Source organism: Amblyraja radiata, chromosome 25 (assembly GCF_010909765.2).
Source record: "Amblyraja radiata isolate CabotCenter1 chromosome 25, sAmbRad1.1.pri, whole genome shotgun sequence".
NCBI lineage: Eukaryota > Metazoa > Chordata > Chondrichthyes > Rajiformes > Rajidae > Amblyraja > Amblyraja radiata.
Window position 1 is genome coordinate 22,860,061 of NC_045980.1, and position 15,329 is coordinate 22,875,389.

General features: G+C 42.3%; 1 protein-coding gene across 6 annotated transcripts in view; it reads left to right on the forward strand.

The window, feature by feature from the left end:
* med15 (mediator complex subunit 15) overlaps positions 1-15,329 on the forward strand; it is a 73,237-nt gene that overhangs the window by 38,891 nt on the left and 19,017 nt on the right. For 4 of the 6 annotated variants that reach the window (XM_033043427.1, XM_033043428.1, XM_033043429.1 and 1 more), the window contains 2 exons: positions 4,353-4,460; positions 13,847-13,956. In XM_033043427.1, the coding sequence (XP_032899318.1) occupies positions 4,353-4,460; positions 13,847-13,956 (218 nt within the window). The remainder of the gene's footprint in view (positions 1-4,352; positions 4,461-13,846; positions 13,957-15,329) is intronic. The other 2 variants (XM_033043430.1, XM_033043432.1) reach the window with 1 other exon arrangement.

Genomic DNA, 15,329 nt, shown 5'->3' on the forward strand with positions numbered 1-15,329 from the left:
TTAAAGAAAATCCCAAGTCTCTTTATACTTACATTAAAAACAACCAGGGAGAAGGTACAGTGCCCTCCATAATGTTTGGGACAAAGACCCATCATTTCTTTATTTGCCTCTGTACTCCACAATTTGAGATTTGTAATAGAAATAAATCACATGTGGGTAAAGTGCACATTGTTAGATTTTATTAAAAACCATTTTTATGCATTTTGGTTTCATCATGTAGAAATTACAGCTGTGTTTATACATAGTCCCCCTCCATTTCAGTTCTTGCCTTCCATCTTCTCCCTACGTCTGCTCAGCCCCCAGATTTAATTGTTCCTGTGTAATTACCACTACCTTCGATGTAATGACATTGCCATTCATACCTTTCTCTCGCCTTTCTCAGCATTTCCCCCATAACTCCCCCCCCCTCTTCATTCTACCATCTTCTCCAATAGCCACACTCCTCCTCATAGTTCTTGCTCATGCAACTACCAGAGGTCATCCTTTACCTCTTCACTTTGTTTCTTCCCGGAATCCAAACACTTTCACCAGCATTACCGCAATTAATGCTCATTGTGTGGAAACTGTTTTGGAGAACTTCTCTATTCAGTCTAGAAATGTGATGCTGAGTTTACAGTTACCTGTTGCTTTAATTCCCTGTCCCATTCCCACTTTGTGTTGGGTCATAAAGTCATACATCATAGAAACTGGCCCTTCGGAGAAACCTACCCACGCCGTACAAGATGCCCTATGGAGGGTATTCCTGTTTGCTTGCGCCTGGTCCATGTCCCTCTAAACCTTTCCTATCTATGTGCCTGTTTCAATGGTTACCAATCTGAAATGTAACTCTCTTCCTCTCCATAGATGCTGCCTCACCTTCTGAGAATTAAAATCTTCTAATTTTAGCCCAGTTAGTTGATGTTTGGCTTAATTATTGGAATCATTTTTCAGTCCTTTGCTTAGAAGGACAGAGGACAGATTGCATATTTTTGAGGGAAAATTGTGTGTAACTAACAAATGAATTTTCTGAGGGAAAGAAGGGCCAACAAGAGAACTTCATTTTATGTTGTCCACGTGCATTTTTCTAAGGCTTTCGACAAGATCTGGCAGGCAGGTCAAAAATTACTGTCATGCGAATCCAATTGAGTGACAAATTGTATCTTAAATTTACAGCGACAGAGGATAAAGAGCTATGGTTTGCAGGTATTTTTGCAGCTGCAAGGCTAAATCCAGTGGGGCTCCGCAGGGTTCAGTATTCTGACCCTTGCTATTTGTTAACGCTTAATGATTTAATTATAGTGGGCCCGATGACTCAATAAAGATTGCAGATGGTTTAAGTATTTGATTCTGTGGTTACCAGTGAGAGGTAGACCTTTAGACCACAGGAAGATGTAGATAGCGTGGTCAGTGGGACAGAAAAGTGGCAAACAGAATTTGATGTGGAGAAGAGCGTGGTGATGCATCTGGGGAGGTTAAGGGCATCTACAAAATAAGGGAGGATTCAGAGAGACGTAGATGAATAAAATGGAGGATATGTCTACCCAAAATAACAGAAGATGCCAAAAAGCGGTTTGAAATCATATGAAATTATTTTCCATCTGAGCATAAAATACAAGGGGAGGGAGGTTATAGGTAAAGAACACTTGTTGGACCTCAGCTTGAGCTCCACATATACTCAGCACACATAGGTCCAAAATAATTGATAGAAGGGTTAGAGTGGAGATGAAGAAAATGACTCCACTCCAACATTGGTGGGTCTGGAACTAACTGTCTGTAGCATTGGTGGATGGAGAACCCCTCGTCGCGTGTGAACAGTACTTGGCTATATATTTGAAGAACAGAGGCCTGCAGGGCTACAGACCTAGCTTGGGTTGGATGAGGCTGGTAGCTTGTTTCAATCTAAATGAAACACAATTGGGTGAATGATCTATTGGTATAATACATTTTCTGTGATTCTCTGAAACCAATGTCTGCAGTACTACACTGGGCAGTTTTTCATCTCCCTGGTCCGGGAGCAGTAGATAGAATTTAATATGTTCTCGCTGAAGTTCAAGTTGCACTGGAAGAGGGCAGGGATTGGCAACTCACTAATGCTAGACTTTGCTGGCAGTGGCAAGAGATTATCCATCTCACAACACCTGGGGTTGGTGTGAAGTACAACATTTGGAAAAACTTTTGAAAAGGTTTATTGGAACATAGAAATAATGTAACGGAAAGGGCTGGAGCTTTGTGAAATAATAGTTCCCTTAGATACTAAGATCAGGAACAGAATATCAAACTGAACACGTCCATTTTGGAAATCATGCCATAAAGTATTTTTAGAGTGTTATTTATACATTTAGGAGAGTACATTGGCTGGATGAGCAGTTGCCATGGCAGCGGGATGCCAGACATTGGTACTGGTTTTGCACTTCATGATTGGGCAATTTAAAAAGTAGTTAGCGGGGAGGAACAAAATGTAACCTAGATACTTAGCCAATGGGGAAGAATGTGGAGATCAACTTGCTGTTCAACATTGGATGATATTCCTCATGCTTAACAGATCTGGTGAACGCCGCAAAGATGTGGTTAGACACAAGGATAGGCAGTGCATGATAATGCCGACTAGAGCTGTTGGCCAGGTTGGTGGACAGACATATCTCCTGTCCTTAAAGTATGTGTTATGACTTGTGTATAATATCATAGAATGGTTGCAGCACCAAAGGAGTCCATTCAACCCATTGTTTCATGCCAGCTCTATAAAAGAGTGTAAACGAAGTTTTCCCGATCAGTTTCTATCCAGCTCTAGCCTGTTGCATGTTGCAATGCTTCCATTTTAATTGCCTCTCATTTCCCTTTGCTGGCTGTTTGTGTTTCTGTGAACTAATTGAACCATTGGATCATCTGTCTTGCAGTCACTGCTCGAGTTGCCTCTTTTGTTTGAGTATTGCTGAATATAAATTTTATTTTTGAAAGCACACACGTCCTTTATAAAAAAAATAAGGAGCAGATGGGAAAAGAAGACGTTTTGATTTCTGTTTCACTATCATCTAAATTGTTTCCACCTGCAAGGTGTTGTATTTTATAACATCAATTTTCTTTAAGTGTCAGGAGTGAAAATTGTCCAGAAAAACAAGAGTACTCCGCAGCCTTGAAAGAAAATAAAATTGGAAGAGAACGAGTTTTGGGAAATATGCTTTTTGTATTTCTCTCTGTTGCAATTTGTTTTATAACTTTTCCCCTTCCTCCGTTCCATTTCTGTTCTGTGGTATAATGGTCGCTGGAAGAACAAAATCTCACAGAGGGATGAAAGATCAAGCCATGGCAAGGGGTGCAGCACAATTCAGTTGGTGAAACAAGCCGATTACCTCCGTGCAGAGCCATTGTGTGGGTTCAGCTCCATCATCCTCAAGGCAACAAACATTGATGCAATATATTTAATTCAAATTTAATATTAAAATGTCATCCCTCTGAAAGATTTTGAATGAATGTTAGGGGAAGGAAAGTCAGGTTTTTGAGCTGGGAAACCTACTGAACACGAGAACAAACTCAAGCATGTGGAATGGCTCATTGGACCACCAATGAAACCAGGTTCCAACAAGCATCATTATTGCTGGGGAGAGGTGGAAGAAGTACGTGCTGCAGACGTTAACATTATTCCTCAGTTCAGTGATGTCCCGTGGCTGACATTATCAATAACAATGATTGATCAACCTGATCATTGGGCATGTGATCACCATTCTCATCTACATTTCGTACTCATGCAAAACTTTTTTGTGCATTTGTTGCTAAAATGTTCAGGTGAAAACAGTGTCTGTTTGAATCTTTTAGTCATTGAACATTTACTTTGGTTAAGCATGGTGCTAGATGTCTATTCAGTAAATGTATGCATGGTACATTTACATATGCCCAACAGTTGATTAAAAAAAAGTCCATTCAAATTAGACCAAGATAACTTAAATGGTGCTGCAGTAACTACATTTGAGATCATCCACCAATTTCTAATGTGTAGCAACATTGTAGAAGTTAACAAATGTGTGAGATAGTGAGGTTGAATCTGGATCCTTTTTCATCTCCAGCAAAAGTAGATATAAATTGAGCAATATTTTTTCTTGGATTTAAACAAGTCTGTGAACTGATTCCATTGGGAACAGAAATGTGAATCTCTTTATTGCTCCCATTAGACACTGGGTGTGTTCAAATCAGCTTTGCTTTTCCCTATCAGATATGCCACACAACAGAAATGCTTAATGTAACAGAAGTTAGTGACAGCTGCAAGCTGCCCTGCATTGAAGACTTTGAGCCCACAGAGGACGTGTGTGCTTCTTTTTGGTCCTTGCAGCACTGCATTCTTGTTTTGCGATTATTTGTCTGTTGTCCCTCTGTCCTCAAAGATGATGTCTTCTATGACCCGCATTGTGCGACCACGGTTCCCACCTGCCTCTGTTGCATCGTCCACGCCTCAAAACTCCATTCCTCTGGGAGGACAGCAAATGGCACAGGTATTTAACTGCACTGCAGGCTGGTCTGTAGGTTGACTAGTGGGGAGAGCTTGCTTTTTGTGCATTAGGTTTGGATTCTTTTAAACTAAAGGTTTGACTGAACTGTTGTGAAATTCTTTTTGGTTGTCTCAATAATTTTAATTCATCGTGTTCCTGTGTGCCAAACAGGTGCTGTTGCTCTCTAAGATTAGGGCCAAAACAAACTGTATCCTTTCATTCAATTTGGTAATTCTTCCCCTGACACAGACGTGTGTGGGATCAGAAAGGTCCTGTTTTATCCAATTTAAAATGTGTGAAGATTCTCAGAGAGAGGAATAACTCAAAAGAGAATGGAAATAAAAAAATGTTAGGCAGACTCTTTATCTGGTTGAAAGCAACAAAATATGGTTTGGACAAATCTTGGTAAAAATTTGAATATTTTATGAATGTTGGAGTGTGATTGAAGACAACCTCCATGATCTCATTTCTGCCATGTGGGAATGAAACACCATACTACACTTTGCTAATGTAACCCCACTTTTTAAGAAAGGAGAGAGTGAAAACAGGGAATTATTGATCAGTTAGCCTGACATCAGTAGTGGGGAAGCTGCTTGAGACGATTATTAAAGATGTAATGACAGCGTATTTGGAAGACAGTGACTGGATTGGTCAAAATCAGCATGGATTTATGAAGTGAAACTATGCTTGACTAATCTTCTGGAATTTTTTGAGGATGTAACAGTAGAATGGATAAGGGAGAGCCAGTGGATGTGGTGTATCTGGACTTTCAAAAAGCCTTTGACAAGGTCCCACACAAGAGAATGTGCAAAATTAGAGCAAATGGTATTGGGGGTAGGGAATTGACATGGATAGAGAACTGGTTGGCAGTTACTAGTGGGGTGCCGCAAGGCTCGGTGCTGGGACCCTAGTTATTTACAATATATATTAATGATTTAGACGAAGGAATTAAATGTAACATTTCAAAGTTTGCGAATGACACAAAGCTGGATGGCAGTGTGAGCTGCCAGGAGGATGCTATGAGGCTGCAGCGTGACTTAGATAGGTTGGGTGAGTGGGTATATGCATAGCAGATGCCGTATAATGTGGATAAATGTGAGGTTAACCACTTTGGTGACAAAAACAAGAAGGCAGATTATTATCTGGTGCCAGATTAGAAAATGGGGATGTGCAACAAGACCTAGTGTCCTTGTACATCAGTCACTGAAAGTAAGCATGCATGTACAGCAAGCAGTGAAAAAAAATAATGGCAAGTTGGCCTTCATAGCGAGAGGATTTGAGCATAGGAGCTGTGACGGAAATCGCTATCAAAATATTGAGGGAACGGGGACACACAATTTCTTGGCGGCCGCACGTGCATGCGCACACTCACAAACACGCGAGGCTTCAGAGGCTTCTGTGGGCCCTGTGAACGGTAATTATAGCTCAATCCAGCTCTAAATGCAGCTCAACTCTGCCTGTCTCGCCGGGTTAACCTACAGCCCTGCCTAGACTGACGAAATACTAGTCTGGAGCCGTGGAGCTAGCGCCTCTTCTCCGCACTGGCTGTAAGCCCGGGTCATATTTCCCTTAAGTCCAGGCAGGGCTGTAGGTTAACCCGGCGGGACAGGCAGAGTTGAGCTGGGTTTAGCGCTGCTTCTCTGCGCTGGCTGTGGGCCTGGGGGCACCGCGCCTGTCTGACTCCCGACGTCTCTGGCCACCCCAGGGCATGGGGGGAGTGCGGGCACTCGGGTGGGGACGGGGCTGGTCCAGTGGCAGTTCGGCAGCGATTGCAGCGCCGGAGAGCCGGCCGGGATCGATCCAGGCTGCAGATGAGGCGCAGGTCTGTGTCCAGGGCTGCTGTTGAGACCCTATGACCTGGGCACAATTCCAATCACTATCTTCACTCCCACCCCCCTACTTCTGACCGCCACCTCCCTCCTCCAATCATCGCACTGAATCATCATGCCCGCTGACCGACGTCTCTCGTCCAATCGGCGCCCTCAATCAGCAGTCCCACCCCAGTCTCGCGGAATCCGGATTACAAAAAATTGGGGGGGGGGGGATCGTCCCCCACCTTTCAAAACAGAGGGGGGACGTGTCCCCCCCATGGCCCCCCCCGGGATTTCCGCCTCTGCATAGGAGGCTGGAGGTACTACTGCAGTTGTACAGGGTCCTGGTGAGACCGCACCTGGAGTATTGTATGCAGTTTTGGTCTCCTAATTTGAGGAAGGACATTCTTGCGATTTTGGAGGTTCACGAAGTTAATTCCTGGGATTTGTGGGACTGACATATGATGAAAGGATGCATCGACTGGGCTTATATTTACTGGAATTTAGAGGGATGAGAGGGTTTCTTATAGAAACATAAAATTCTTAAGGTGCGGGACAGGCTAGATGCAGGAAAAACTTTCCCGATTTGGAGGAGTACAGAACCAGCGGTCACAGTTTAAGAATAAGAGGTAGGCCATTTAGAACTGAGATGAGAAAAAACCTCTTCAGCCAGAGAGTTGTGAATCGGTGGAATTCTCTTTCACAGTAGGCGGTGGAGGCCTATTCACTGGATGTATTCAAGAGAGAGTTTGATATAGCTTTTACGGCTAACGGAATCAAGGAATATGAGGAAAAAGCAGGAACTGGATGATCAGCCATGATTGTATTGAATGGCCTACTCCTGCACCTACTTTCTATGTTTTTATTTATAGGTCGATTCTGATGACCTTCATTGTTTTCATCTCATCTCCACTTAAGAAGCAGACTTTCATATTTCCAGATAATTTTGTTGACAGAAGCTAGGCATAGATGATACTTGAGATCCATGTACCAAGAGAAAATTGCAGGCTGTAATTCAGTAATCCACTGTTTAGCTTTACTACACCTGAGTAGAGAGGGGAATTTAACTACATTTCCTGTATCATAGGCCCACCCACTTTCCAATCCCCGGTTTGTAGAGTTTACATCTGCAGGGATCAGAATTATGTGGATTGTGACTCCATGGATGAATAGCCTCAGGGACTTAGTGGTCGTTTGGGAAGATGGATAAGGAAAGTGGTTGTGGGAGGGATCTAGAGAGTGGGAGTCGGGGTCAGACCGGACTATATGCCAGTAAGGGAGAGAAAAGAGAGGTAGTTTTGAGAATGTGTGTCTTGCTATGGTGAGTTGTTTTAAGGAATATCTCCACATCTGTCAATAATCCACATTGCTCACACATTGGCTTGATCAAAATGTTCCAGGGTTAAATGTAATATTTTTTTGAAAATTAAACTAAATTTCAAAAAGGGTATTATAAATAATTAACTGAATTTAAGAAATGAGTGTTTGAATGAAGTGGACAAAACCCCATCAGGTTTCCATAACTGATGGTAGTGTGGGGATTGAGGTCTTGGATTTCTCTATTGTGGTCATTTTTGTTTCTTTGAAGTCTGGCCCATATTGAAGTGTAAAGCAGCTTCAGATTAGTGTGCAGTTTGTTTTATCAATGTCTTTAAGTTATTAAAAACAAATTAATACACAATGGGCAAAAATCTGCCTAAACTTAGTCAGTGATTGCACTAGTCACTGGTTGCCCCAGGCTATCAACTTGTGGAACCCTTATATAAATACTCATTTCTTTTAATCATATTTTCATTTTGCATTGCCTTTCATTTGAAGCATTTAAAAGTTGCAAACTGCATGAGTCCCATTTGGTTCCTCTTGATTACAATATTATTAGGCAGGAGCTAGGGGAGATTAAATAGAGAGCAGTTGTTATTAGGTAAATAGACATCCGACATGTGGGAATTGTTTGAAGACTAGCTAATCAGAACAGGACTGTCACTTCCCACTGAGGAGGAACAATAAGGATGGCAAGACGAGAAAACTTTGGATGACCTAAGAAGTTGCAAATTTGGTTAAAAAGGAAAAGGAAGCACATGTAAGGCTTTGGATGATGAAATTACACTGGGCCCCTAACAAATATAAAATAAGCAGGAAAGAACTCGAACAGGCAATTAGAAAGGCCAAAAGGGCATGGGTGAGTCAGATTAAAGAAAATCCCAAAGCTCGGAGTCAGAGGATGTAGACGAGGTACTAAATGAGTACTTTGCATCTGTTTTCACCATGGAGAAGGACATGAAGGGTATGGGATCGGTGCAGAATATACTAATATACTAGGGCAGTTTGAGATCAAGAAGGACCTGCCGTTATCTTTTGAAAAGCATTAACGCAGATAAAAATCAATTAGCTTTTAGATCGCACCAGAGCCTGGTGCAATCTATCCTAGATTATTGAGAAAGGCAAGAGGGTGATTGCAAAGATCTTGATGAACATCTTTGCATCCTTTCAAACCACCGGCGAGGAACCAGAAGACTAGGAAGTGCCTGATGCTGTTCCTTTGTTTAAAAAGGGAAGTAGAGAGAATTTAGGAAATTATAGGCTGGTGAGCCTCACTTCAGTGGCTGGGATGCTGTAGGAAAGGATTCTTCAGGTGAAGGCAGATGTGATCGTGGGATTTAAGAGTTAGATAGACACCTGGATATACAGGCAATGGAGTGATGTGGATCATGTGCAGGCAGGGGAGATTAACTCGGCATTGTGTTTGGCACAGTCAATGTGGGCCAAAGGGCATGTTACTCTGCAGCATTATTCTATGTAGAGCAGCTGTACATGGTTCATGTCTATGCTGCACACAAGACTTTATCGTGCAACATTATTGGTGATGCCGGTGTATTCCATGAGAATTCAGAAGCATTCTTTACTACAACATCAATGTTTCCCGGGTGACATTGAACAGACGGCTCCCAAATGTTATGGCTGGTTTATTCCTGCAACTTGTTAAAAGCTCATCAGTATATTGAGATTCTCTATTGTTGTGGTCTGAGAACAATTTGCCAGTACACTGCTCAATTGCCAGTGGATAAAACCTTGCTTGAATAGATTTCATTATAAAAACATGAAATTGAACAGTAGAGTCAAGACAAATAGAATAGGGCCGCACAGGGTCCCACCCCGGTGTGGGTCTTTCAACCCCCACCCCCTCTGAGGGAAAATCTACAAACGTATGCAAAACAGGCAATTATTTTTAATTTAACGTGAAAAGTAGGTGCTTTACAACATGCATCATGTGTTTAAGTCATTTAATTGTGAGGGAATGAACTGGCTAACATTGTCCAAATCACCTTTAATATTTGTATCTGTACGTCTCTCTTGCTAGACATTTTAGAGGGAAATTGTATGAGCGTTCCATACTCAATAACACAATACTCTGCAGCTGAGCCGATGGCCTGAGGTAACACTATATAGGGTATGGAATGCACTTGTGCCCTCCATGTGTTACCCTCCAGGCAGGTTTCTAGGTTCTTGTTACAACATGCTTCCAGTATATAGTTTAATAAAGGTTTGTTTCACCCATGTGGCTCACACATTGAATTGCATGCAAGTACAACATAAGTAACATCAGATGAAATTAATTTTCATTTAATTTCCTTTAAAGTTATCTTGAATCAGAGAGGCGATGAATGTTGGATTGTTCAGTGAGCCCTGCCAGAATCCTGTTGTATCGTCGTTGCGGTTCACATACATCTGCAATCAAACTCTTGACAGATTTCCACCCCATTCCATTCTAGCTCGGCTTGTAGGACTGGCCAGTGTCTTATATTAAATGTTTTGATGCAGTTTGAAGCCACTTTACCCAAGACTCGTTGCTTCAACCTACCCACCAGCTGTTCCTGTCTCAACAGCAGCCAGCTCATGGATTTAGGAATTCTTTACTGATCAGTCATCACTATCCCGAATATGAGAGCAATTGGAATCCATTGGGTTAATGAGCTGGATGAGTGAACAGCCATATCACAAATCTACCCCAGTAATCTTTTCTTGAAGATTTATATAGAGGAAGACCAATCACTATAGACGAGTTTGTCAAAAGTTGGATATTGAGGTTTGCTCTCTTTAATCAAAAATTCAAATGTTCTTTTTTCTATATCTGCAGAACGTAGTTAGGTGATAGTTTGGATCAGGACCCTTCTCAGACTCAATAAAATTATGTTAGCCATATCAATAATTTTTGCCAATTACTCCCATTGTTCCAGAAGGTGAGGAGGTGGGCTGGCATTAAGCCTGCGATTTCTAATGTTTTTTAAAGGAATAGTTGGGCTGCACAGCGCTGTATTTACTAACTTCTATCATATAATAGCTGTTCTTTCTGTGACCAGGTAGATTTTCCCATGGTTCTCTGGTTTCTTTCCACATCCTAAAGACAAACAGGTTGGTAGGTTAACTGACTAGTGACCAGCTACACTGGTGTGTGTGGTAGAATGTGGAAAGAGACACGCAAGAGACTGCATATACTGAGCAAAACACAAAGTGCTGGATGAACCCAGCGGGTTAGGCAGCATCTGGGGAGGGAATGGACAATGTTTCAAGTGGGTCCCTTCTTTAGACTGGGTAGAATAAGGAAGGAGTTAATGAAAATGAGGGGAGAAATAGTTTAACATAGAATTAGTGTAAATTGGTGGTCAGTGTGAACTGTGTGTGCCCAAGAGCCTGTTTCCCTGCTGTATCTCTCTTAGACTCTAAAACCAACTGGAATGACTTAACCCTAGATCATTCGATAGAACCAGGAGTAAGGGATATTTCCCCTGAGCAAGTCATTTCTGCAATTGGTTTTGCACTGTTAAATGTGGGCCAGCATTTATCAGTGAGAAGTAGCAGGATTAATGACTGGCAATGCTGAACCAGGACTATGTGGATGGGTGCATTTCTTGTATACAGTCTGCCCTCCTTATTACGGATGTCTTTATAACGGATTTTGGTAATAGCAGACGGAGCATTCCCACTGTAATAAGACACCACTAGAGTCATAGGTAGAATCATAGTCATACAGTGTGGAAACAGGCCCTTAACCCCAACTTGCCCACATTGGCCAACATGTCCCTGCTATATTAGTCCCACCTGCCTGCATTTGCCCCACATCCCTCCCAACCTGTTCTATCCATGTACCTGTCTAACTGTTATAACTAAATGCTGGGATAGTCCCTGCCTCAACTACCTCCTCTAGCAGCTCGTTCCATACACCCACAACCCTTTGTGTGAAAGGTCTAGGTCTTTTAGAACACCGGCTGTTAGTTACGCTGCTGGAGGGTTATTGGAATTGACAAGCAATTACTTCGATCCACACGTGTAATGATGAAGGACACAATGTGCTGGAGTAACTCAGCGGGTCAGGGAACATCTCACGAGAGCTTGGATAGATAACGATTTGGTTGAGACCCACCTCTGCATCGCGCCACACCCCTGACCGCCGCAAGGCCAAGTCCTGCAGTGACGCCAGGAGACAACAGCAACGTTCGCCTCCCCGCTGTCTCTGGAACAGGGACCACCAAAGCTACTGCTGACCCACACCACCACCCTAGCCGCTTCTGACCTTCACCGCCATACCGGACTGCCGGCCCCCACCGCCTCCCCAGCTGGTTCCAGGCCAGACCTACCGCTGTCACCGCCAGCGCACACTGCTTCCTCACCTGCTTCCAGGCAATGCCTGCCTCCACCACCTCCAACCCTTACCTGCACTCGACCAATGACTGCTGATCCTCCCCTCTCCCCAGGCTGCTAGCAGGCTGGGGCTGTAAACTCATCTGGATTCCAGGCCCAGTTCCAGACCAAAAGTCTGAAGAAGGGTCTCGGCCCGAAACGTCACCTATCTCCAGGGATACTGTCTGACCTGCTAAGTTACTCCAGCACCATGTGTCCTTTTGTGTATTAACTCGCATCTGCAGTTCTTTGTTTCTACTATTTGTGCAATGATAATCTATTACTTGGTAATTCGTATTTCGGTTATAGCAGACAATCGGCAATAATGAACGCCATTTACCTCTCCCCCCACAGTCCGTTATAATGAGGGCTTACTGTAATTTAAATAGATGGTTTTAAGAGATTATAGATTGAGAGTTACGGACATGTTGACTGAAGACTAAAAATCCACCATGTTTTTGCAAAGGGACTGTCATGTCTGATGGAACTGACTAATTTTTGGAAGAAATTACTATAATATGATAGTTGTTGGTAAATGTATGTCTAATATTCATAAAGATTTCAGAAGATATTTGATAAAATCCCACATAGATTCCTTTAATCAGTGTTGAAGGCAAGATTGTTTTCAGTGCCAGAAGGCATAATACACATCTAAGTGCATGTTCTTTAATTATTAGAATGTAACATTGGGGTCTTCATATTTATGAGATCTGATTTATTAGCTTTATTTATTGATGTCAGATAATGGAATAAAAACCATTTTGAATTCACAGCTGTCACAAAGGTAGATGCCTTTATAAACAAAAATGTGTAATGTATTTAAAAGAGATGAGGGCCTTCACTTTGAGATTCAGAGGAATAAAGTTACTTTCTGGTTGTTCAAACATAATAACTATTCTGATCCAAAGAGAGTGATGATCACAGAAATCAAATGCAGTCATACAGCATGGAAACAGGCCATTTGACCTAACTTGCCCATGCCAACCATGATGCCCCATCTACACTACTCCCACATTTGGCCCATAGCCCAAAAAACATTTCCTATCCATGTGCCTGTCCAGATATCTGTTAAATGTTGTTATAGTGCCTGTCTTAACTCTTCTGACAGCTTGTTCCATGTGAAAAAAGTTGCACCTCAAGTTCAAACATGCACCATTGTTTTGTGGCATTCCTAAAATCTCTGGGATGGTTTGCTCTTTTACAAACAAAAAGAGTGAAGTTGAGAGGGAAGATAGATCATCCATGATTGAATGGTGAAGTAGACTTGATGCCTGATTCTTCTCCTATAACTTATGAACTTAGTATAGAAGTTGAGGTCATGTTGCAGTTGTATAAGATGTTGGTGAGGACGTTCAGGTGGGTTTGATATGGTTAACTGATAACCTACAGCTATCCGAGGCTACGTGCTTCAACTCTTGTTGAGCATTGCTTTGAGGAGACTTTTCTAATCTGTGTTTGACAATACTTGGTTTTGACTACAATAATATGGCAACTTTACATCCTTAGGAAGTCGCACAGACAATAGTTTTGGATTGTAAACAAAGCAGTGCCTCTGTTGTCTATTGTGGGGAGAGAGGGGCTGAGAAAGTTTCCTTGTGATCTATTTTTAATTAACTTATTCAAAAATGAATCAAAACGATGACTTCGATGATGGGAATCAGGAATGACTTGGAATCTGAACAAATTATAATTGAGTTAGGGAAACAATGTCGTTTTACCCTAGCAACAGATAAATAGTGGTGATGTAATGATAGTCTATCAGAACATTCACTCGCTTTTTGAAGGCATCCTCCAATTTTTTGCGTCTTGAGTAGCCGGGGTGGGGGGAGGGGGGGTGAGGCAGAGGCGATTTGATACTGTGGATATTCATTGTCTAATTTTCTTATGTCTGATAATCTGCAGGTTAACAATACGATTGCCATGATACCGTCTCCTGTCCAGCAGCCGATGCTCCCACCCCCACAGCCTCAGCCGTCTCCCCAGCCTCCTTCATCCCAGCAGAGCTCTGTGAGGTAAGCAAAGCAAATTGTATTATATCTAACAACACCATCTTTCCCGAGATTAGAGCTTCTGGCAGCAATTCTTGATATCCCGGGGTGAGGAATGGTGAGCAGGGTGTGAGATTTATTAAAATGCATTCTATCTAGCTTTACCTCTCAGTGGTCAAATTTTTATCGGAGGTAATGTTATTTGTTAACTGTGGATGATCTGTGAGCACATCATAGGGCACACCATGCTACTTATGTTCATCTGTGGAACAGCACTGTTTGATAGAATCCCCCTGTTCCAGTTGTAGGTGTTCAAAACTGGTTCTGGTGCACGTCATTTTAAAGATCACAAAAGTTCTAACAGTAATTCCTGTTGCATGCCGTTTGGGGATTAATGCCACTGCCAAAGTAGTGGCCAAGAAAGTATGCAAGCTTGCTCTTTGACCAACCTATCCTTTTAAGGTTGTATGAGGTATATCAATATGCAGATAGACTGGGAAAATCTGGTTGGTACTGGATCCCAAGAGAACTAATTTGTAAAGTGTCTGCAAGCTGGTTTCTTAGAGCAGTATGTAGTCGAGCCTACTAGGGAAAAGGCAGTTCTGGATTTGGTATTGTGTAATTTGTATTTGGTAAGCCCTCCCTTCACCACCTTCAGTTTAAATTCCATTTGGAATATTTTGGAGGACCAAGAAACCAAGAAACCAAGAACAAACCAGATGTGATGAGGGAGCCTAAGATAAAGGAACCACTAGGAGGTATTGACTATGATATGGTAAAATTGAGCCTGCGGTTTGAGAGTGAGAAGATGAAATCGGATGTGTCGGTATTACTGTTGAGTAAAGGTGACTACAGAGGCATGAGGGTTAAAGTTGATTGGTAATGGACTTGAGCAGGAATGATGGTGGAGCAGCAATGGCAGGAATTTCTGGGAATAATTCAGAAGATGCAGGATATTTTTGTCCTAAAGAGGAAGAAAGATTCCATGGAGAGAATGATGCTACCGTGGCTGACAAGGAAAGTCAAAGGCAGCATAAAACTAAAAGAGAAATCATATAATATTGCAAAGATTGGTGAAAGCTAGAGGTTTAGGAAGCTTTTCAAAACCAATGGAATAAAGAAATGGCAGATGAATTGAATACGTTTTTTGCATTGGTCTTCACAGTGGAAGACACCAGCAACATGCCTGGAATTCAAGAGAGTCAGGGCGCAGAAGTTAGTAGAGATGTTAAGGAGAAGGTGCTTGGAAAGCTGCGGGTCTCAAGGTGGATAAAGTCACCTGGACCAGATGGACTGCATCCCAGAGTTCTGAAAGAGGTGGCTTTGGAGATTGTGGAGGCATTAGTGGTGATCTTTTAAGAAACTAGAGCCAGGAGTGGTTCCAGAGGGTTGGAAAA